Source organism: Plectropomus leopardus, chromosome 2 (assembly GCF_008729295.1).
Source record: "Plectropomus leopardus isolate mb chromosome 2, YSFRI_Pleo_2.0, whole genome shotgun sequence".
NCBI classification, from domain to species: Eukaryota; Metazoa; Chordata; class Actinopteri; order Perciformes; family Serranidae; genus Plectropomus; species Plectropomus leopardus.
The window spans coordinates 35,315,870-35,340,772 of NC_056464.1; the positions used below are offsets into that span (position 1 = coordinate 35,315,870).

Consider the following 24,903-nt stretch of genomic DNA (forward strand, 5'->3'; position numbering starts at 1 on the left):
GGTGCCTTAGACACTCAAGTTGACTCAAGGATGAAAAGATTCAATTTTGGTGATGATTGTGACCTTGCATCCATCTCAATCTTGTGAACACAATATCTCAAGAACATCTTAAGGGAATTTCTCCAGATTCTACAAAAATATACACTTAAATTTAAAAATGAACTGATTAGATCACTGCAACTTTGCTTCTATCTCTGTCTTGTGAATGCAATATCCACCTGGATTCAAGAATTAACTGATTAAAGTTTGGTGGTTTTGGTCAATCAGTGGTGATAGGTACAGTCAGCTGCCCTGATAGTGCATGGGCCTTCAGAAAGTACTACCCTCAGAGCTATGATCCAGGAGCTATATTTAGCCCTGAGTTCCTGCTGTCAAACACATGAAAGATCTCGAGTTCCTAAATATGCTGATAGGATCCTGGAATTGTTCCTGTATAAGAAAAGGCCAATGCCCTCTCACAAACTGCTGCAGAGTAAGCTAGACTGCAAGTCGAGTTGCCTAATGACTGTTCATCAACTACACAGGAGACCACCACCGAGCGAGCACCAAAATATGCTGCCTTTCTGGAGTCAGCATATGAACGTTACGACCATGGAAAAAAAAAAAAGCACAAAGCCAAACAAGAGCCCTCTCGCTATGCTTCAAGCCTGCTCATCTGTTTTCTCAGACACATGAAACAAAGACTACATACAGTGACACATTTCCTCTGAACAGGCACAGACACATTAATCATCCAAATAGTTCAGGATCCCAAACCACTGTCAGCTCATGAGACCAAAGCCTGCAACTGGACTAGTCCTCTGCACTGTTTTACACAAAACTGACCGACAGTGATTAGTCAGAACTACCATATACTCACTCACTCATTGGCTGATTCTGATGAAGCCTCCTACAGCTAATTTGTTGGTATAAAATTGTATTGTGGTTCGCTAAATGCCTCCAGGTCCACCTCTATCAAACAGTAACCTCCTTAATAAACAAAACTCCGGATCAAAGATCTGCACGAAATAACTGTTCATACTGAGGTTATGCCTGAAGGTTGATCTGGAGGTTGTGTACTCTGTTTATCTAGCTAGATTCAATCAGCCAATTTAGTGAAGTAAATCTTTACCTGAAGGTCATGATTAAGGATGTAATGATCCATTGATCTGCATCAAAATATCGATTAAATGAGCAACAATCACGTATCATCAATGCAAAATAAATATCAATTCATATCATCCTCTTTGAGATGCACCTTTATTTGAAATTATGTGTCACCGTCACATAGTGTCAGGCAGATGACGACAAGCAGCCAGAGAAAGACGATGAGGAAAACGCTAATTGCTCATGAATAAATCATCATTTTTGGTCTTTCTTTTTCAAAGAAACTCAGGGTTAACAGAGCACATGCTATATATAAACAAAAGCCGTGCATGTACGTATATGCTGGACATCTCCCTTTGCTAACTTCTTGTAGCAACATTAGCTGCTCTGTTTCATCAATGTTTGACTGCAAAAAAAAATGAATGCAGACTACAAATCATCTGTGCTGTTCTGTCGGGAGATGCAGTGACTTAAAGAATCAGCGAGTAAGAGAAAGCATAAATAATACATATAAACTGGTTAAGTCATGAGTAGAGGAAAAGTCCGCTATCCACTAAGCTAATTTATGCATTGTAAAATGCCATATGCTTTTGCTAATAACGTTAGCACGTTGGATATGGGGGAAAATGTGACTTGCAAAAGGTAGTTGTTTTTGAGTTATTGTTGAACCGAGTTTTATATTTTTGTTAAAAGATCTTGTTGTTAATCCACGTTTAATGGCTGCTGAGAGAAGTTTTAGGAAAAAGATCATGGTCTTAATGAACAAATTTCAATAATAATTATTTACAATTATTTATATGTTGTTTTTATCTTTTTTGGCCAAAAGCAAAAGAAAGGGGTGGCAGTTTCTTCTGTAACCAACTGTGTTAAATAATCACTTAATTGGCTCATATTGATCGCTGATCCTTAAATACAATCAAATCAAAATCATATAGTGGCAGACTTTGTGATATCTGCAAATATCAAATAATTGTCCAAAGTATAAATAAAATATCGTTTGGTGATTTACACCCCTAATGATTAATATCTTTCAGGTCAATCTGACATTGAAGCCTCTCCTGCAGTTCTCTGAAGCCCACAGTTTTACTGCCTGCACTGAACACTGTTGTCAGAAAATCCTAACTGAGGTCATCTAAAAAAACATTCCTGAAGGCTGATGACACAGAGAACACCAGTTTGACCAGTTATGAGCAAAACATGAGTTAAACAAGTCGTTAAACAGCTCACTGTCATGCTTTTTGTCTTACTGCAAGTGAATTATTGCTGCTGGTTTTGTCAAGCAGTAAACAGAGCCAGATGTTGAGGGTTTGGCTTGAATTTCTGCCATGTTAGTCCCAAATTAACACTAATGTTAGAGGCTGAAATCAAATGTCCAGACTTCAATGCTGATGGACTTGATGGACCGAGAATACTCAGGGCTCAACAAGGATTGCCCAGTTGCCCAGGGGCCACTAAAATGCCATGTTGGGCGAGTAAATCTTGGATCTCACTTGCACTATTGGGAAAAAAACATGTCTTTAAACTGTTTTTTTACCATTTGCCCAATAAGGCACTTGTTTGAAAACAGTGGCAGGTAAATACAAAATAATTTATGAGCTGAAGTGCAAGGAAGCATTTTGAATTATCCTGGAGACAGAAGATGAATATGGGTAGTGTTCGGGGATGTTGGTGAAACTTCAATTATGTGCTGGCCTAAGTTTAACAGCAAGGCAGATAAAACTGTCGTTTTTCAAAGGCGAAGTTTCCGAAAAACTTCTGCAGTGACATACTATGAGCTGACCTGCCTGATATCAGACAAAATTATCAACTTGTTTCAAATGGAAAGATTACAAATGAATTTTAAAAAATTGTAATGACTTTCTGCAAAGATTTAGCTGAAAACTACACCTGTAGAACCTGGTTCAGTGTACAACAAGCTAAAACAAATTCAGTGGAATACATCATTCCTTTCATAAAGTATATTATATGATGGTAATAAAGTCCCATTTTTATTAAAACTGTTTAAGAGATGTTGAGTCAACTGTATGGTCATTTTGGAGAATGTGGTCTGCAGTGCTTTTGAACTGAACAGTGTTATAGAGAGAGGAGTTTGTGTTATTTCGCCCACATTCATGGGTATAAAATCGGAGAACCAAATATTATAAATACGTGACAAAAAATAATCACCTGTTTCATGGATCAACGTTCCTTATCCAATGCACCGCTTTCAGAGTGAGCAACAGGAAGGAATAAAAACTGGCTGTCTGGCAGAAGTGAAATCAAACTGATTTTGCTGCTGATGCTCACTCGGGTCAAATTCAGTTTGGGCACGATGGACATTATGAGACATTTAAATTTGTCGGACTTCTACAGATATTCTCAGTCAAAACTGGTAAGCACAGAATAACAGGAACTCTGCTTGCAATACTCCAGGGTGCAGACAACTGTCTCAGTCTCAGAGAGACGCAGAATTGTTATGTAAATTACATTTGAAAATTGAACAAGCAAAACCTGAAGCCTAAATCAGGTAGCAGAAAACAGGTGAGGGAGCAACACAGGATCTGTATATACAGTGATGATGAGGAGAAACTACAAGTGAGACCACATACACTGATCAACAGCACAGAATATGTTGCTTTAGGTCTGAGACATTTCTGTGGACATTTTGACTTATTTTCTTACTGTGACTGGATTTCCATTAAATTCAACTGGAACTGCTATGAATCAAAGGTCAAAAACAAACCAGCTGAGCATCTTGCTTTGCTAATGTGCCATCCCCGCCTCCACACTGAAATGTCACTTATTTACTCTTTGGCTCTGATATCTCATTCTCCACCTGCTCCACCTCCCACAGCAGACAGATGATGCCAGCAGGCTGAGCACATAGCTCCGAAACCACAGCAGCTACAGGGTCAACAAACTACACCAGCAGAACAGCCGGCGAAGCTGTCACCTTGGTAACGAAATTTCCCATCGGCAGGATATAGCATCTCAACTGATTTAACTGAAACAAATTCATTAGCCACTGAAAAAAATAACTCAAGTTTTTGTTAGCAGAAATAGTTATGTTATCATTTTTAAAAGGGGTTGCCCACAAAAAGATTGCCCTTCAAAGACCATCTTCTGATGAGATCCCACCAGCCACGATACAGCAACAGCGACTGAGGACAAATGCAGGGCAGGGACATAAAGTGACCTTCATTTTGATCTCAGCTTTAAACTGTCTTGACTACATCTGGCACAGCTGTCCTGTTGACAAAAAAACATCACATGTGAACAGTGGATCTCAGTCAGAGGTGTAGTTCTTGTGGCCACAGTGTGTTGCTGGTGTTGTTAGAGGTGTCTCCCTGTGTTGAAAAGCATGATAAAAAATATTGAAAAAAAACTTACACTGACTTCTTATCTATTTACTTAACATACAATAATATTGCACAGAAACTAGAAAACTACAGTGTCAGTCAAAGCTAACATTTAATTTAATTCAGTTCAGTTTTATTATTTGTCCCAGAGGACAATTTGTTGCAACAGGTGTGAAATCCATAATAAAAACACATATAGCACAAACAATATGACACAGAAACATACAATTGACATTAATCTGCACACAGTCAGGTCAATGTTATCTATAAAGGCCATTATCACAAAACACAGTTTTCTTCAGAGGGCTTTACAATATACAACATCCCGCATCACCTAAGGGAAAACTCCCCCCAAAAAACACAGGGTGACTTATGCACATTAAAGCTCCACAGGAGCAGATTAAGAAATGTCCACAATAACTTCATAGAGCCTGTAATAATTCAGTCAGCATTTAACATGACAAACATCTCCTAATAACATTTCCAATGTAGCATACAGCAGCACCATCAACAGGTCACGACAGTCACAATAACGCAGCATCAGGACCAGCAGCATCAGGACCAGCACCACAAGACCGATGCTACAACACAGCTCACTATATGTACTGTTACTGTCCCCCAATCACCATCAGCATCAGTACTACAAGTACAATATGTACTGTTACTGTCACCCAATCACCATCAACATCATCAGTACTACAAGTACAATATATACTGTTACTGTCGCCGTATCATCGTCAGTTTAAGAGTTGACATTGAAAAGAATCCATGCATGTATCAAATACATGTCTTACAGAGCTTTCATTGAACTATACACGAGATTATAAAGACAAGACCGAGAGTCCACAGACACAGCATCAGCCCACAGCCCTGTACAAGTAACAAACAACATGAAAAGGCACAATGACACATCTGACACGCAGCGGTGGAGGAAGTCTTCAGATCAGTTACTTAAGTAAAAATACAAAAGTATTAGCTTTAAATGTACTAAAATTGCCAAAAGTAAAAATAGTCATTAAACAGAATGGCCCATTTTAGAATAACAGTAATAGTATTTTATATAATTACATTATAACGTTGATATGTTGATTGTGCATTACTTTAATGTTGACGATGGTAAGGGTGGAGCTTATATTAATTATTTTATATGCTGCTGGGACAGCTGTGTGTATTTCATATTATTAATCTGAATTTTAAAAGAACTACTTACCAAGGATGGAAGAAATAAAAGTAGCAATACTCAAGTGTAAAAATATTCTAAAAATCCTGTTTTCGAAATTGTACGTAAATGAAAGGATTAGCATCAAAATATACTTTAAGTACCGAAAGTAAAATCATTTCTTTGCAAAATGGCCTATTGCAAAAAAAAAAAAAAAATCTATGACGTGACTGGATTACAGTTATTGATGAATTACTGTGTAAACATCACTTCCGTTTTGCAGCTGGTAAAGCTGATTTTAATAACTTCATACACTGCTGGGTAGTTCAACTTCTATCATAACTGATTAGTGGATTCATTTTTCTACTAATAAGTGGAAGTAGTCAGATCTTTCATTTAAGTAAAAGTAGTAGTAGTAGTAGTAGTAAAAGTATGTAAATAAAACTATCAGCATCAAAATATACTCAAAGTACCACAAAAAGAAAAGAAAAAAAAGCATTCATTTTTGCAAAACATCGTATTTCAGGGGAAAAAAAATACTAAATGTATACATAAATTATAATTATTGATAAATTACTGTGTAAACATTATTTTTTTTAGCTGGTAACGGTGGAGCTGATTTTAATTTCTTTACACACTGCTGAGTAGTCAATTTTTTTTATAATGTAGTAAGTGATTTATATTTTGTTTAATTCATAGGAATTATACAAAACAAAGTTATTATCAAATAATTTTATCCCCATCATATACTGCTTGCAGTATTGTAATTTATTGTATTACTTGTAATTTATTGTAATACCTTCGGTGAGGTATTTATAAGCCCATGTGGGTTTCCAATCTCTCTGGCACCTGTTTTTCTGTATTTATTTTGACACGTTTTCTGTCACAGTTTTTAATGGTACAAATAAAAAAATATATAAGAAATAAACAAATAATAATAATAAATCCTAGTGGAATTAAAGGTACAAAATTTAACTCTGAAATGTCGCAGAAAACTAAAAGACTCAAGTAAAGTAAAAGTAACTTCAGACTGCAATTACCTACAGTACCTGAGTAAATGCACGTAGTTAAATCCACCACTGCTGACAGGTGACTTTCATCAAAAGCAAAATTTGAGATACTAAAGAGCCTCTGCGGTCTCTGTGCCGGCTGACAGCAGCAACACAGACGGCGAATATCAAAAAAAGTGCATCACATTTCAGAAAAACAACCTCCATAACGACCGACACCTAACATCATCACCAGAGGTTCAGCAGCAAACAGACCACAGGTGGTGTGTAAATATAACTCACCGTATGAAGGTGGTTTGTTGTCTTTCCTCAAAGTGTCGGTTCACATCCAGACTGTAAACACGTCCCGGTCGGTCCAGGTTTAGTCCTCCCGGCGTCAGTGCTAATTAACTTAGCTTCCTGCTAAAGAAAGTACACATACAAAAACACGTCGTAGTTTACTGAAACTGAGCGAACTTTTGGGTGTTTTATTTTAATCACCTGTTAACACGGTGACATGAAAGTGACCGCTGACTTATTTTGTAAATAACCTGCTTTTCTTCAGATTAGACCTGACTGACAGCGGAGCTTCTTCGTCTTCTTCTGTGATGGCGGAATGCAGCCGGCGGACCCTTATCGCCACCAACGGTAGAGTTGCAGGACTCCTCATTTTTTTATTTTTAAGATTACTTTTTGGCATTTTGTCTTTATTACTAAGGACAGAAGATTATATCGTGAAACGGGGAAAGAGAAGGGATGACATGCTATAATGGGCCATGAGCTGGATTCGAACCCGCGGCCGCAGCGGGTCCTGCTTTATCCACTGATCCAATGGACGCCCCAACTCCAATTGTTCCTTATTCAAAGCGTTTCAAGGCTTCAAGTTGTCGTAGCAATTAAGCAATCGTTGAAAATCTCAGGCTTTCCTCCAACATTGCCGAAACAAATATAAAAAATAATATGAGAAAAAAAAATCGTCTAACACAAAATAGTGCTGAAATAAAAAATATAGGAAAAGACTATAACAGTGATACTTACCTTTGTACCTGCCAGCTAAATCTGGCCCCCAGACAATTTCTAATTCACAAAAAAATTGAACTGATTCACACTGGGAATTGTTTTTGGATTTCTAGTATACATAGGATGCTAGAGTGCATAAAACATTGTCAAAATAGAGCTTGTTTATTATTTTTTTAAAGTGCCAGTGGAGGATTAAGCTAAGCCCATAATGTCCTAAAAACGTTGTTCGCCTTCCAAACGCCCCAATCCTAGAAATATCTTAAAATGCGATAAACGTTCCTAGAAACATCCTAAAAATGTTATATAATCCTAGACATGTCCTACAATCCTAGGAATTACTTAAAATTCAATAAACGTCCTAAATTCCAAGAAATGTTCTAAAATCCTAAAAACGTCCTCAATTCCTAGAAAAGCCCTAAAATCAGAGTAATATCCAGAAATCCTACAAAGGTCCTTAAAACCCCAAAAATGTCCTAAAATCAGATAAATGTCCTCTAATCCTAGAAATGTCCGAAAGACATTCTAAAATCCTAGAAATGTCTTAAAATCCTACAAATGTCCAAAATCCTAGAAATGTCCTGAAAGCCTAGAAATTTTCTAAAAACCTAAAAAAGTCCTAAAATCCTTGTAATGTCCTAAAATCAGAGGACAGTCCTACAATTCTGGAAATGTCCTAAAATTCTAGAAGCATGTATGGGGCTGCTGTGAGTGGCCCCCGGCCTGCTGTCAATTACAAAAGTGGCCCCCAGGCAAAGCAAGTTGGGCTCTAATGTCTATAAATTAAATTTTTTCTGAGAGACAGGTGTACAGTATTTGCAAAATGAATAGATAAGGGACTGTTCTTTATTTATCAGACAAGGGCGGTGACTGGAGTATGACTTTGACTTCTGTGTATATTTTGTTGTTTGTGTGTTTGTTTTTTGACCCTCCCTGAAGCTACAAATATTTCTCCTTGAGCCTCCCTGACTGACTTGAAAAATGCATGACCCTCCCTCCACCATAAATAAGTTGTCAGATTTCTACCCGTTGATGTTTGAAAATAAAAACTCAGAGACGAAATCCTGGAGTTGAAAAAAAAAAGCATTGGTCTTTCACTCTTGCTGTGCCGTCAGTTTGTGGAAGTGTTTTTTATGGGGGGGATTTTAAATGAGATGTGGAATAAAGTGATTTTGATTATATATATATTACCCGCACTAGTAAATAAACAAACATGTCTTCCAAACTCATGTTTTCTTCAAAAAATGCTAAAAATATACCATTATTTATTTTAGTTTTTTTTCCCAATCATGTTTAAAGAAAACATGCCTTCCAAACCAACATATGAATTCTTGAGCTTTGGCCAAAAACATGTTTTGTGAGGTCGCACTGACCTTTGACCCTCGGTTACCAAATTCTACTCACCTAACTCTCAGTGAATGTTTTGCCAAATTTAAAGAAACTCCCTTAAGGCCATCTTGACATATATTTTTCCTTAAGAATAAGACAGAAGCAAGGTAACAGTGACCTTGACCTTTGACCACCAAATTCTAATAGTTCATCCTTGACTCAAAGTGGACATCTGAGACAAATCTGAAGACATTTCCTCAATTTGTTGTTATGGTAACATAGTCCGTGAGACAGAGGCAAGTTCACAATAACTTTGACCTTTGATCATCAAAATCTAAAATCAAAATCTAGTGAAATTTTGTGTCAAATTTAAGAAAAATAATCCCTCACGCTGTTCTAGAGATAAAGCGTTGGCAAGAATTTGACTGATGAAGGTTACAGTGACCTTTGACCACCAAAACCTGTCCCAGTTTATCACTGAGTCTAATGAACATTTCTGCCAAATTGGAAGAAATTTTCCTGAGGCATTCTTGAAATATTCGGGACAGACAGTCAACCTGAAAACAATATAATACAATTTTAATAACATTATAAAGAAAATAATAAGGCCTCCAGCCTCTGCTGTTGACAGCAAACATAAAACATAAAAACATAAAAATATTTCTATTCTCAGTATTAAATCGCATCTACATTTCACACACAGTATCTGTAAGCAGGAAAACCTGACGCCACGACTCCATCAAAACTAGGCTGGATGAGGTGTGTGTTTTTATTAGCCTCTGGGATGTTTCTGAGATACGCTGCAGTGCGTCTGCTGGACTTATGAGAATTGTCTAGAGCCACGACTCAGCCCGGCACATACCTGCACTCTACTGCGTGCACTGGTTTATCACTGTATTATTCATTCATGCATTTTCATCACCTACATTTTTATAAATTTATTTTTGTTATTTCAAACCCCTCACAACTGAAACGTTACAATCACTTCAAGTCAGGCATTTTTGCCAAAATAAAAATAACAGAGTGACTTAACTATCAAAACAGTTGACTTTATGTTACCTGACTAATTTAATCTAACTATTGTTTTTCAAAAGGTGAAGTTTCCCGTACAGTTTTCCGCAAAACAATTGTGAGACGACAGCGTTTCCACTGAGTGATGTTATGCGACTTCTCACTCCAAGAATTATGGCGATGAATATTCAAAACATTAGCAGGTTTAATTTCTATTACAGCCTCCGCACTAGCCGTCATTATTTCCAATCGAAGGTGACGTAGGCGTGTTACACGAGCAATAATCGAAAGGCAAGCCCCTTATACGTGGGAGCAGACATGTTTGAGGGATTTCTGGGAGGTGATTGTGCCCGATTTCACGGAGGAACTGTGCATTCAAATTTCAAAATGATCCACTCAGCTTTTGAAGAGTCGCAGTAACACCTTGTAGCTCCTGCTGCATCACGCCGAAGGGAGCCACTTCCTGCTGTCAAGCACATAGCCATAGCATCACGTGACCTATAAAAGTGAAGAAAAAAAAAGTTTCCATTGCAATTTCGCAAATTGTGGTTTTTCTGAATCACCTGAAATATCACCTCGTAAAAACTTTTTGTGGTACATTGGGAGTTTTTTTCTATACTGAATTGTTTCCATTAGGCTTATTTTATATTCGCACAATTTAAGGGGTTAATGGAAACCCATGACGCATGACTTTTGTCTTTATGAGTCAGGATATAAGAACATAAAAACAATGTGATCAAATGGTCATGAAATCAAACTTTATCATGATGATCATGCCGTTTATGCGTAAGTCCGATTATGAAAAATATTGTAGTTAAGGGGGGAAAAAACTAAAGATTCTTTTCAGATTGTTTTATTGAACAAAAAGTTTTTTCAAAGATCATGTAGGAAATACAATATTATACAAGTGTTGCACACAGAACAAGACTAACAGAAAGAAGATCTAGAAGAGGAGGGGGAGATCTTCCAGAACATAAAATTCACCAGAACAGAGACGTGGAAATCTGTAAAGCCGACCACCAAACACTGATGTGGTCTCAGTTAAAACAGGGGACCAGATTGCTAATTCCAGAATAATTCGCGGACTTCAAATCTGAAAGCCTGGTTTTCCACATTAATCCTGATGCTATTTCTACTAAGTGGCCCATAACAGCATCTACAGCATTTAAATATGAAACAGATGCTTGGAAATCCAGTTTTATTGAAGTTTTTTCAAGGTTTTAAAACAAAAATCCTTTACTGACCTAATGGAAGTGTCTAACCTGGACTTTAAGATCTGGTGTTTTAAACAGTCAAAATTTCCAATACTATTTCATTTTTTGGAGGGAAAAAATAAAAATAAATGTGGTTTGAGAAAAAAAAAACAAAATTAAATTAAGGTCGCTTACTGGCTCTTTCCAGAGCTTTCTTTCACATTTAATGGTCATGAGATCAGTAAAAGCTCTGGAAAAAAAAGCTAGTAAGCGGACTATGAATTAAGATTGCTTTAAAGTGATGTTTCTGGGGTCAAAAATAAAATCTTGTCTCTTGGAATGTGGTTTTGTCCAAATATCGCTAAGAAAATCTTTAGGGGAATTCACGGGAGTTTCTTACAGACGATAACATGAAAATGGATTCAGGTGGCTCCTCACAGTAGAAACCCTTTGGAAAGAACACAAGGCGGTTTGGCATGCTCATCCCAACCTGCAGGGGGCAGTAGTGCTATCAGTCCCTCAGATTAAAAAAAAAAATCACTGCTCCTAAATGCTCCAATCCAAACTAATAAAACACAAACATGTCGACATTCTTGTGCCATTTAATTCAGCACCAACGTTGCAAAGTTAGCACCTATGGCTTTTTTTTGTACTATTTCACATCTTTTTTACATGATATAGGAAGAAAATTAATGACTTTCTTATTTAGGAGACAATGACATTGGAGCACTGTGGCACACGCAAAATGCATTTCTTTTAATTTTGTTGTGAGCCACAACTGTCTGATCACTGCGGAGGAATTTAAGAAGCTACAGAGTTTGTTGGGCAACTCTCACCGTTAACTCAACAGAGTGCAGGTGAGCTCTGATCGGAGGTTAAACGCTCTGACGCGGCAGTTTTAAATTTAACTAGTCATGAAACAAAACAGTCCTGCAGCTCAAATGTCACCACAAACATTCTCAAACCAGCCAAACAATCGTCTTACCATCAAGAATCCAACTGTTAGTTGCTGATAAATACAGAAATGTATTGGATGAAAGTAAAACTTAAATGGTATTTACCCAAAAGCTTACGGCCGTTTTTGTATCTGGTGACAAAAAAAACATAAATTTAAGGAGGTGGACAAGGGCCACTAGCCTGATGATGTGAGCTCAACATTATGTTTTGTTCTCTGTATCGGTCTGGAATCGCTGCCACCCCAAACAATTTCCAGAAATTACAATCCAGTCAGGACTAACCTAGGATCTACAGCGTAGCTGACAACGTAAGCAGCCAATCAGGGACCGTGTTGTAGTTGATGCATAATGCAGGCTTGCAGAACAGTAATGGCGGCTTTCGACGCAAAAAGCACAGACTCTAAGGTTAGTTAACACCGCAATAAGTGAAGTTACTTAAGAAAGAGTCGGTAACAATAAAACAAAAACGAGAATGCACTGACAGTTTCTCTAGGGAAAACACATTTTTGACATTCTTTAACCTGGATTTGGCAAAAGCTTGATTCATGAACTGGCTTAGATCTATGTTCATTGTTGTTTCACCAGACTGCACTAATGGAGGAGCTGATCTGAGAGGCTAGCACTAACGTCGGGGGACGCAGTAGCCAACACTCGTGGCTAAAGGAGTTTGTTTGTCAAGATGAGTACTCCGATCCGCTGAAAGTATTCAGGGCAGTAGAGAGTCCAGACCAGCAACTACATATAAAAGGAGGACAACATGACACTTCCCCCAAAGTGTAACTTTTCAATCTTGATCGCCCCCTGGTGTCTGTCTGCAGTATAGGTCATAAAGCCCACCCCTCAATGTTAGTGAATGGTCATAGGCCAAACTAAAAACAAAAAAAAATCGCATTCAGTGGGGCTGCTCGCAATTGGTCGGATGGGTCTTTTGGCAGGAACTCCACCACAGTGGATATCGCGACTGCGCAGACCTCGATTTCAATGGCATCACCACCGCAAGATGGCAGCATCTGTATCCGAGGTATTTTAGCTTCACTTAAGCATACTGGCGGTAATTGGGGGCGCTTAGTCCATCTTTACATACAGTCTGTAGTCCGAGAAACAGAATGTTGAGCTCACCTCATCAGGATGGTCTTACCAGACTACGGGGCCACATAATGGAATTAATTAATTTTGAGTGGAAAAGCCCTGAAATTAGAAATCAGAAATCTGTAAAAGCAGCCTTCAGAGATCAAGTTTAAAAATGAGAAAATGTAAGAAAACTTGAGCTTGAAGTCAGAATTCTTTAATGCCATACTTCTCAATGTTTTCCCAGAATTAGTTAAGGATTAATCTCAGAAGTCAAAATGGCCCAAGTCCTTTTGCATACTTGCCATTTTATGCAGTTGATTTCACCAATTCATGTTTTCTCACTGTAAGACATCAAATCTTCCCAACAGTCAAACCTACTCTCATGGTCTCAATGTATGGATGAATTAAACTGAAGGAACACTTTGTGAAGGACTGAAGTTCAAACAAACAATCCCGCTATCAATCTATCTCTGTATGAGCTGCAGGTTTGATTTCCTGTTGTACTCACTCCCAAAGCCTTCCAGGTTTCCAGTGGAGACACAACAAAAATACAGAAAAAGGAAGACAAACTAAACACTTTTCTCTTTTCCCTCCTTTTTGTTTAGTTCATTTGTTTTGCTGGGACCAACCAACCACCACGTCTGCTCATCTGAGGACTTTGGAAACCCGCCCTACTGCTCATCCACCAGTTCATTCAATCATCCAGTGGGATCGACATGTCCCAAAACTAATTTCATCTTTCCAGTGGAAAATAGGGAGCCGCAGAGTGACAGCACAGTTTTTAAGCGCTAAGTAAAAAATACTTTAACAAAATGGCGCTATACTTCAAATACTCTTCTAACAACTGTGAGCACCCAGTGCCTTGTTGAAGGGCAGAAATTCTCCTTTGACCTTAAAGTCACAGTGAATGGTGCTTCCCAAAATTCATCAGCAACGTCGGTGATGGTTGGTTGAAGTTAACTGAAGTAGACTGTGAAAGTTCCCAGCCTGCTGGGAAACGCTAACTTGCCCATGTAAGACAAACAATGTGTGTGGGTTTGGGGGAAATAGTCATTTATTCTGGTATCTGAAGTCTCTCAGCACATGGTTGAGAGGTTGGATCTGAATCACTGGAGACAGGTTGACCTGTAGGATCTTCTGCGCTTTCCTGCGGGCCTCAGCCACAGAGCGAGAGTCATCCACCTTTATCACTTTCCATCTAAGACTCTTTTTGTCCTTCCAGCCGTTCCTCTGTCGCGTCGGGCTGTTCAGCTCCTTGGGGCCCCGGCCATCCCGGTGGAGGCCGTTGCTCCTCCAGCCATTACTAGTCAGCTCTGTGTGAGTCTCTGGGAACGCCCGTCCATTTGCGTAGAAGACCGGTGCAGAATCTCCAATGAGGGCGCCATCCAATCGGATGGGGCAGGACAGGCTCTTCTGGCTGAACAAGGCCACAGCTTTGGTGGACGCCCCACCACCGTTCTGAGAAGGCTGCAAAGGTATTCCTGAAAGCGTTGGAGGATGCTGTTGCTGTGAAAAAGCAACAGAGGGTGCCTCTGAGGACGAGTCCCAGGTAGTGTGGATCTGGAGTCTGGCCGTATGGAAGCCAGACAGGCCCGCAATGTTGGTCAGTCTGAGGCATGGCCGCACCTGCGACATCTCTACAGTCCGCATGGGTGTCCTGCTGCACAGGATAGCACGATGGTCCACCAGCAGCTCTGGAGGACGGACCCCTTGAATCTTGGGGTTCTCAGAGGTGTTCCAAGATGGGTGCACCTCTCTCTTCTTGTTGGGCTTTCTTCCCCTCCTCTTCGCGGTGGGTCTGACGTTCCTGTTGGGTGGCTTCAGCATGTCCTCAGTCAGCGGTTGGTTTGTGCAGGAGCGGTAGCGGTACACGTCCTTGCTGCGCAGGACAGTGGGCTTGTGGCCCTCCTCACCCAGCTCCTGCAGGAAGGTGACCAGCTCCTCGCTGCTTGAGAGGTCTTGTGACATTGGACTGAGGATTTTTAGAGCATCCAGGAGGACAGCGTGCCCTGCTGACGATATTCTTGACCAGGAGTGGACCGCTCTCTGCTCTTCATTGGCAAACGCCAATGGCCGGCGAACCATGGGACCTGGCGCCGTGTCAGCCATGTCTCTAGTCCTGCCGGGAAAATATGGAAAGCAATTGGTTAAACAGAATCACAGAAAGGAAAAAAACTAAAACATACCGATATGATATCTATATATAGCCAAGAACTATATTAGAGTATAGACTAATTGGTGCCCGACCTCCCACGTTTCTTTTCCCCCCACACTATTTAGAATGGGTAAATTTTTCAGTACAGAGCTGCACACAGGTTATCGCTTCATTCAGCACCTCCTCGCCGTGTTATCAAATGCACAAGTACAACAACTACTAGCATCACACTGCTAAGTTATTTACAGGTTTAACAGATTTGAACTGTCTCTGTGTCATTGCGAGTTTGTTGGAACCGTTTAAAGGCTCGGTGTCGGATGTTAGACGCTTTTGCTGTGTTAGCTTGTGTTTACCAATCGCTGCCACCCCAAGATAGATAGCTGTTATTCGCTGAGGTCAGAGATCATTATCTGTTCATATCCAAACAATGTATTTGTTCAACTGTCTTTCATGAATATTTGTCTACAATCATAATTTCTGCTGGATCAGGGAGCTGTGACCTTTTGACCCATCACGTCCTTACTACTCGTTAAATGTGATCCAGAAACTGAAACGTGTTCTGCAGCTGAGTTCACTGCAAGATGTCATTGATAAGAGTCACCTGAATATAAAATGTACGTGTCCTGCCGCAGCTGTGAACACATAGGAAGGAGATTTTTAATTGCAAGATTAATGCTCCGGGGAGAGGCTAGTTTACTGTCAGAAGCAGTGTAATCAGACACCTCACACAGCCGGGCCAGCAGACAGTAACACTGCGAACATAAAGAAACAGTAAAGCCCCACATCTGCTGAGAGAACGACCCCAGCTGGCTCATTACAACTGCGACCTTTTCTCTGCACAGCACCAGTTCTGCACCTTTATACCCTTCATCTAAACGAGCCTCGTTAGCTACCATGGCAACCAGGACCTTTGGGGAAGGACACACCCCACCTGGGATCCTCTTCCAACAGAAATAAAAGAAGAAAAACTTTACACGGTGCTTCAACTGCCAACAACTCTCAAACATTAAATTTATCACTTTTATTCGCAGCACCTAAAACCAAAGGCCATTAATCAGATACAAAGCATGAACGGATATGTTGTTAAGTAAAAAGGAAATTCATCTTTCTGTTACCAGTTCTATTCAAAAAAATACTGAGTTTTTTTATAGGATAAGCCATTCAAAGTTAGCACATTGGGCTGGTGGACATTTTTCACTCTACATCAAACAACAAATTAATGAAAAATCAAAGTTAATGAATTGATCTGTCTTAATCATGAGCACATGATGCAAACTTAACACAGCTAAAGGGGAGTGCATCTGGTAAAAAAAAAAGTGATGTTTGACAATTAAATTGAAGCAACAATAAAATGCAGAATATACATATATAAATTCCATGTATGATGTTGCACTATATAGATAAAAACTCAATTTGACTTGAAATGAAGAAATTATCTTCTGGGGACCATGAATGTATGCAGAACATATGATAGAGGGTAATATTCGAGATATTTTAGTCTAAATCAAAATGTTGGACTAAAAGACAAGCTGACATCTAAAATGCCGGATGAGTGAGGATGCCAGGCTGAAATGTAGCAATATTGCTGCGTCTTAAATTTAAAACAGAGTAATGTGGATGAAGCCTTACTCTTAAAACTGGTGCTTGCTTTGTTACTGTGAAAACTTGCTATATTAAGATGGCGAGTGATTTTGATTTTTACTACCCTGACCTCAACAGAGGTCAAGGAAACAAATTACTTCTCATATGGTTTAAGACCAGATAGTGATCCACAGCACTGAGCAGAAAAACCTACAATGGGTGAATACTGGTGAACCTGGAGCAGATGAGAACTTGTAGTGAAGATAAAGTCTGCAGCTACATGATCACAGCATCACTCTGGTCACTGTTGGTAATTTTCCACTTCACACATGATATAATATTACAAGCCGTGTTCTGTTCACCTTTCATCAAAACTGCAAGACAAGGAATGAGATGGTATCTTATCAGCTAGCTGCTCTGTGGAAAACTCCCTAAAACTGTGTATTAAATTTATTCATTTTGAAGTTTAAATGGTGCAAAAGACATCGTAGCCTGCAGAAATGGAGCATGCCACGGAGATCTCTGGCAACGCTGCAGTTGAACATGCACACTATTAGGTCCATTAATCAGACGCAGCAACACACGGTCCACGCAGCTGCCAGACAAACAGGAAGACTGCAAGCCTGCAGACAGACAGCAGGTTCACATCAGTTCATCTGAAAGCTGCAGTCCTTCAGTCCTCCTGCCCTCCTGGTGTTTACATGTGAACTGTATCTGGATAATTACATCTGATCACACCTGGTATTAACAAGCGTTATCTCTAATCTGCTTAGGTTCTGCTCCATATTTTTTTTCTCCAACTGAGGAAACAGAATATGCGCAATCACAAAATCAGTTTGAAATGTATATACATTTTTAAGCGCTTAAAGATTCAATCATCATTAAAACATGTCGTGCAAGAAAGACTTTAAAAACAAGACCCCTGTGCGCCCCCTGAAATTCAAATCAATTTTATTTTATTTTATATAAAGAGCCAAAGTCCTCTAAGCTCACTTTTCATATAGAACAGGTCTACACCATGTTTTTATTAAATAAATTAAATATGCTCATGTTATTTATTTATGTTTCAGTCTGTACTACGTCGCTGTCACGGGAGACCATTCTCATCCAGCCCAGGTAACACCCTAAAGGTGTTGTAGAGATAACACGTTTTCAAAAATGAGACCAATGCAGGGTTACACTGACCTTGACATTTGGCCATCAAAATCATATTCATTTATCGCTGAGTCAGGGTAAATGTAAAACAAAAAGGAAATTTGAAGATATTTCCTCACAGTGTTTTTGAGATATCCTGTTTATGAGAATGAGACAGATGCAAGGACACAGTGACCTTTGACCATAAAAATCTTATCAGTTCATTCTTGATTCCCAGTGAACGTTTGCGCCAAACTTGAGGAAAAAAAAATCCCTCAGGCTGTTCTTGAGATATCACCTTCGCAAGAATGAGACAGACAAGGTCACACCAACAAATCAGTTCACTGTTGAGTCCATGTGGACATTTGTTCCAAATTTGAAGACATTCCCTCATAGTGTTATCGGGGTATTGTTTTGTGAGAATAGGACGGATGGACGGACAACCTAAAAATATAATGCCTTCAGCCAAGACTAACACTGGAACAGAGGCATAAAAATATTAGTTGAAAATCTCTGCAGCACTATTCAGAGCAATGTCACATTTCTAAACGCTGCGCAGCGCTCTCAGCTCCAGTGCAGAATGCACCAAAGTCAGTTATTTTACTTCTGCACCACGCGCTGATGTCACCTCTTCCACCATCAGCGGTCGATCGCTCTATCAGGAGCCCAGCAGGAGAAACGTTCCTCAGCGTACTAGCATTTTTTAACTATTACCAGGATGCACACTTTTTCTTCTTGCATGGAAATCTGACATTTCCACATCGCTTCACATTTAGTAACTGTTCATCTCTGCTGTTAATGTTGGTTAACATGACCGGTTCTGAAAGAGGAAAACGTTACTATTATGGAATAATGCATCTACAATCCCTCTGAAAATTAAACAGGAAGCGGTAACAAAACAGTTGTGTTGATGGTAACAACAAGCTGACTTTCTCTTAAAGAATTTAACTCTTCTGAAGTAGTCGCTGTTCTGCAGTGCAGGGAACAGGAAACTGTGGTAATGCTAGGTACAACACACACAATGGAGAGCAGCTCTGTTCAAAGCAGCCAAAATTTAGTGAGAGTGTCAGTTGTATTACTGCTGTGTGCCATCACCACTGTATGTGTGAACAATTACAGGCTGATACAGACAAGTCGCTATAGACTGAATCACAAACAAAATGAAACGATGCTGAGCAGCAGCTAACTCAATAGGTTAGTTTATAGGGCCCATCTAAGTGTACTTTACATTTGGAATATTTTTATAATTTTACCTTGTAGTAGGGCAGCCCTTACTGATGGGAAACTGAAGCCATTATCTCAAAGTCATGAAACTCCATTGTCAAAAACAGCCCTTACAGAGCACTGGAGGTGCTGATCTACCACTCCCCCTAAAGCAGTGAAAATACAACCCTGATTACAAAAAAGTTAAGATGCTGTGTAAAAAAAATTAAAAACCAAAAGTGCAATGATTTGCAAATCCTTGTCGACCTGTATTGAACAGAATAGAGTACAGAGGCAAGATATTTAACGTTCAAACTGATAATCTTTATTGTTTTTTGTAATTATACATTTGTTCTGATTTTTAAACCTGCAACCAAGTAGCAACCTCTGTTCTAAAAAAATAAGGCGAACACAAGCATCAAAAACTACAGTTCTTTGAAGGGCAACTTGAGGCTACATCCGGAAGCGAGTAAACCCCACAGACTTCCAAATTTCCAAACTTTACGACAGAAATAAATAAGTTTACAGCCTGGTACAAAAAATGATTCTGGTTTCCATAGTTAATTTCAACATTTATGATAACTGTGCAAGGGTTACATTTTAATAAAGCACGTCCATTTATATTTTACTGAGGCTTTAACTTACATATAATTAATGGCTAGCTGCTTTGAGTGACAGGCTGCCTCTATCCCAAGTATGGTCACTTCTGGTTCCAAAAAAACAATAAAAGCAATAGCCAAAATGCTGAACTCTAGATTTCAAAACGGGAGTCCACAAACCAATGAGTGTCAGTCTTTGCCTTCAAAACATTCCCCAAAAAGTTGGGACAGGGTCACAGAAAAGACTGGGAAAGTTGAGCAGTGCTCAAAAAAAGTTTGGAAGATTCCACAGATAAACAGGTTATTGGTACCAGGTGCTAGTTTCACGATTGGGTGCGAAAAAGGAATTCTTAAAAACAGTCAAGTAAGGGCCGTGCCAGGCATACCAGTTTGTGAAAAACTGTGTGCAAATCATCACGTCATTAAACAATGTTTCTTAATGCAGAACTGCAAGGAATTTAGGAATTTCACCATCAACAACCAATAATACCATCAAAAGATTCAAAGAATCTGACAAAATCAGCAGCAAATGAAAATATGTCATCTGGCAAACATGGAAAACTAATACAAAAGCGGATTGTCGATAGAGATGGTTTTTTGCTATTGTATTCATTTTTATGTTCCTTAATGCTTAATGAAATCATTTAGACATGTCTGGACTTATTGCTGTTTATGTATCCACCTTAAGTAATCATTTGGAAGTGGCTTATGCAATAATGCAATCAGATTTTGCTAAATTTGGTTTTTAAAAAATACTCCGTAGGAAGTCCTAGATCTACCGAAGGCAGACAAACCCAAGCTTGTCTGCACTGAAAAGTCCTACAACTACAAGTCCTACAAGTTTGGACAAGACACCGGTAGAATCGGGTTCAGGTGGATTTTTTAAGAAGAGGAGACTGCTCAGAGTCTCCAAACAGTATACTGGTGCATCAAGAGCTCTTGTTCAGTCTGATTCTGGTATCGAGTCGAGTTTGTTGGTAGTGCTGTCTGACAAAAAACAAACTCTTTGCAAATGACTTTCTTCATCTCTAGTGATGTTCTTGAGCGACTCTTCTTGATTCGTATTTTTATCTTAATTATAAGACAACAGTTAATATTAATTGACCCAAACACATTTTCTATTATCCCTAGTTAGACTGGTGTTATTCTGGAGCCCTAATTTTAGCCCACAAAGCTGCCGTTGTAACACAATCGAACATCAGCCACTGCCGTCGGTGAATGTCAACTTATTTGCAGATAAGTGAATGTTAGTCAACAAGGCTAATATCGGCCGATTACAATGTATGGTCAATAAATTAGTGCATCCTTCCCAATAATATTAAAGCAAGCTTACTCATAACTTTTTACAGCAGCCATGATGAAAATTTGGATCGCAGAACTGCTCAAACTGCAAGAAAGACAACATTTTTGATATGGTAGAAATATATCCGATGGTCTGCAGGCCAGATCCCTGATCTTTCAAACAATTAAACGAGGTGCCATAACCACCTGAAACTGCATGCCAAATCGCAACCAACATAGCAGAATTTTGACCCGATTATGAAATTAGGAAGGGGCAATCACTTCAGAGCAACACACCGGTTTAATCCGCGCTTGGTCTCCTTGGGTTTAAGTGCCAATAAAAAACATGGTCTAAGTCAATCAGCCTCAGGGTGTGTTTCAGAGCAACGTTTAAGGAAGATCACAGTGAAACGTTTATTCTGTAATTGAAACTCTACAGAACACAAGAGTAATGGTTGCAAGTGTTGCTAACAATTGGTTAAATGAGACAACAGAAAATCATCACGACAAACAAAACTTGACAGCCTGGTTATGGTGGCTCCATTAAGCCATGCATAAAAGAATAAACTGTTACAATGACCATGATGTCACTCATAGGTATGTGGACTCTCGTTTAAGCCTTGACTTCAGCATTTCACCTTGGCAGGTGAAATTTTTTTGCCTTGTAAAGCTGTCATGTTTGTTGAAATTGGCTATACCAACCAAACATGTTTTTATACCAGGCTTGATAAACATGTTTATTTCTGCTGTAAAGTTGGGCATTTTTAACATGGGGGTCTATGTAGATCTACTCACTACTGGAGCCAGCCTCAAGTGGCTATTCAAATAACTGCGGTTTTAGTCACCTAAGTGTTGACGTCACTTTTCAGCCCTAATAGCTGCAGCTTGGTCTTACTAGCGTAACATTACAAAAACTTTATACCTTTGGCGACTGCATATTACACTTTAAAGATAAAAAAAATGCTGTTCATTTGTGAAGATTGTCTTGCTCAACAAAATATGTTAGTATCATTAACACCTGTTAACCACAGAGCTTATCATCTGAAACAATCCAAAATTTGTTCCATTCCACCAAATTTCTTTATCGTCTCCAATGGTCATATCTTGCCTGGACTACGCTACACTGCCTCCGTGATATCTGGCACTATTGCTCTGTAAACTCTCCAAACACATGGACAAATACGGAAGAAATGAACACACGTGCAAACAGGGTGCTGCCCATCTCCATATGTAACGTTGAACTTAACTGCGCCCTTACGGATCATTTCTTTACGTACAAAAATAGACCATCTGTTTCAAACATTCTAACCGTCACTGCCATCATAAATCCTTGCAACCTTTCTGTTGGCATAATGGCCAATAGATGGCACTATAGGGCGGAGTCAAAAGTTTCACACAACAACAAACAAGAAGACGTGGAGGAGGTTGTAATATTGTACCTTTAAATGGAAGCAGTGTTGTAGACGGTGGAGGTCTGTGCAACGATAATATACACACTGACCTTTTTTTTCCAATATTTTAACTGTGCATAACTTTGTATGGTCATTTACTACAAATTCATTTGGTTCTGTCGATTTTTACATTTTGTCATTGTCTCTTGCAGTCGTATCTCGCTTAAACTACATTTCACTGCCTCCCCAATCTCTGGGATGAATGCTCTGTTTCGTCTGTATCTGTAAACTTTCAGAAAAGTTCTGAAATAAAACGAAATGTACACAGGGTTTGTAAAGACGGATACATCTGACTCTGTGTGTAATGTTGGGCGTAAGTGTGCCCTTAGACCGACTGTGATGCTCATTGGATTGGTTTAGCCAGGCAACCAACAATTCTTTTCATAAATTTCACTATATATTATCACAAATTTCCTGATTTGTTCCATTCTGCCATTATTTAAAATTCTTCATTGTGTGCTGTCTTATCCTGTGTTATGCTACTTCCAAGATCTGTCATGGTACTGCTCCGTTTTGTCTATAAACTCTCTGAAAATTTGCACAATTACAGACTAAGAACGCAGAAAATGGCTAGAAGGCTCTGACCATCCACGTTAAGCATAAACGAGCCCTTAGGTCTCGCTGTGGTGGTGGTTTTTAAATACCAGACAAATAAGTTAACTTGGTGGAGAGGGTAGATTCAAATATCTGGACGCCAGCCTGACAAAAAACAACATAAACAGAATGTGTTTAGGCTACTTGGTTGATAAGAACAAAGAAACCTTTATTTCTGTCACTGACATTTTCCAAAAAATACATCTAAACAGCTTTTTACAAGTGGATAAACAATAGACTGTTCAATTATTGTTTAGCTACAAAACGTGCGCAAACCTACGTCGCTTTGTAGCTCTCGAGCGCCCCCCTATCGAACGCGCCAAAAGCACAATATGAAGAACACTGATCTCAATAACACTAACGCTGTAGCCGGATAAACATTATGTCGCCGTCACACAGGAGCTCCTTTTACAACTTTCAGTGGTTTGATGAAAGACGTCGCCATTTTTCACACGGACTTGTGAACTGCCAGCGACAAGCCTTGCTCGCCAAACACTCTCCCAGCAATCTTTCCTCTGTCTAAGCAGCTAGTTGTGGAGGCTCCCTCAGCCCCTCAGACCGGCCTGGCCCTCCGCTCACCCGACATTATCGGACGTGTTTTGCTGAGTCGGAAACGTGGAAGTTACCGACGTGAATGAAAATGCTCAACAAAAAAGCGGAATTACCTTTCAACGGCGCTGTTTCGGCATCCTCCGGTCGCCGCTGTGCCGACGCTGCACGGTAAAATGGCTGCAACAACAGCGGTGTGGATGACAGACCAGGCAAGAGGCGGAGGCAGCCGGGGAGAGAGGAGAGGGGGCGGGCTCTGTTAACCCCGCCGAGGGGTGGGGGTGGGGAACGGGCAAAAAGTGACTCAAAAACAATCTTGGGTTCAACTGAGAAAAATCTTTTCTGAAACAAGATCTAGAAGAAATTTAAAATTAGTAAGACAGAGGCTTTCCTTGCACACCACTTCTGGTATCTTTAAAGTTAACAAGGACTCTGACAAAGACACGGGGCGTGACGTCATAGCAGGGCGGGGCTTGCCTATTTTTGTGTTTGTGACTATTTGTGACTACAATTCTTTGCATCAGCAATCAGCTGACCATTTCTCTGACCTTAAATGTTGTTAATGTTGTTAATTAAATCAGATTTTCTCAAGTACCATACTACAATTTTAGGTGCTTGTACTCGGAGTATTTCTATGTTGCTATGCTGTGTACTTTCATTCCATGACATTTCAGAGGCAAACACACTTTTTAATCCACAAGACCAGTGATACTCGGATTAAATGTGGTGCCACTATTTTCTTTTTCAAAATTAAAATAAAGTGACTGGAACTGTTTTTTTAAAAAAATAGTTTTAGAGATAAGGTGCCAGAGTGCATAAAACAGCATCAAAATACGGCTCGTTTATCAAATAAAGTGCTGTTGATCCTGGCTAAGCTTCTAATGTCCTTAAATCCTAGAAATGTCCTTAAATCCTAAAATTGTCCTAAAATCTTAGAAACATACTAAAATCATACAAACATCCTAAAATGCAATAAACACCCTAAAATCCTAGAAATGTCCTAAAATCCCAGAAATGTCCTAAAATTCTAGCAGAATAGTGTCCTTAAATCCTAGAAACATCCTAAAATTTCAGACAGAAGTTCTTCCTTAGCTACTAATGTCCCTAAAACCTAGAAATGTCTTAAAATCCTAGAAACATCCTAGAATGGGAATACAGTGTATAAAAGATGGACATGTCTCAACTTACCCTCGCTGTAGAAAATGAA

The 24,903-nt window shown here is 39.3% G+C and overlaps 1 protein-coding gene across 1 annotated transcript; it reads right to left on the reverse strand.

The window, feature by feature from the left end:
* Positions 1 to 10,766: 10,766 nt before the first annotated feature.
* On the reverse strand, positions 10,767 to 23,903 carry ccdc71 (coiled-coil domain containing 71). Its single transcript, XM_042509824.1, has 2 exons — positions 23,813 to 23,903; positions 10,767 to 15,268 (listed from the first exon to the last, which is right to left on the reverse strand). The coding sequence occupies exon 2, from the start codon at positions 15,256 to 15,258 to the stop codon at positions 14,200 to 14,202; it is 1,059 nt and encodes a 352-aa protein (XP_042365758.1). The 5' UTR covers positions 15,259 to 15,268; positions 23,813 to 23,903; the 3' UTR covers positions 10,767 to 14,199.
* Positions 23,904 to 24,903: the final 1,000 nt, after the last annotated feature.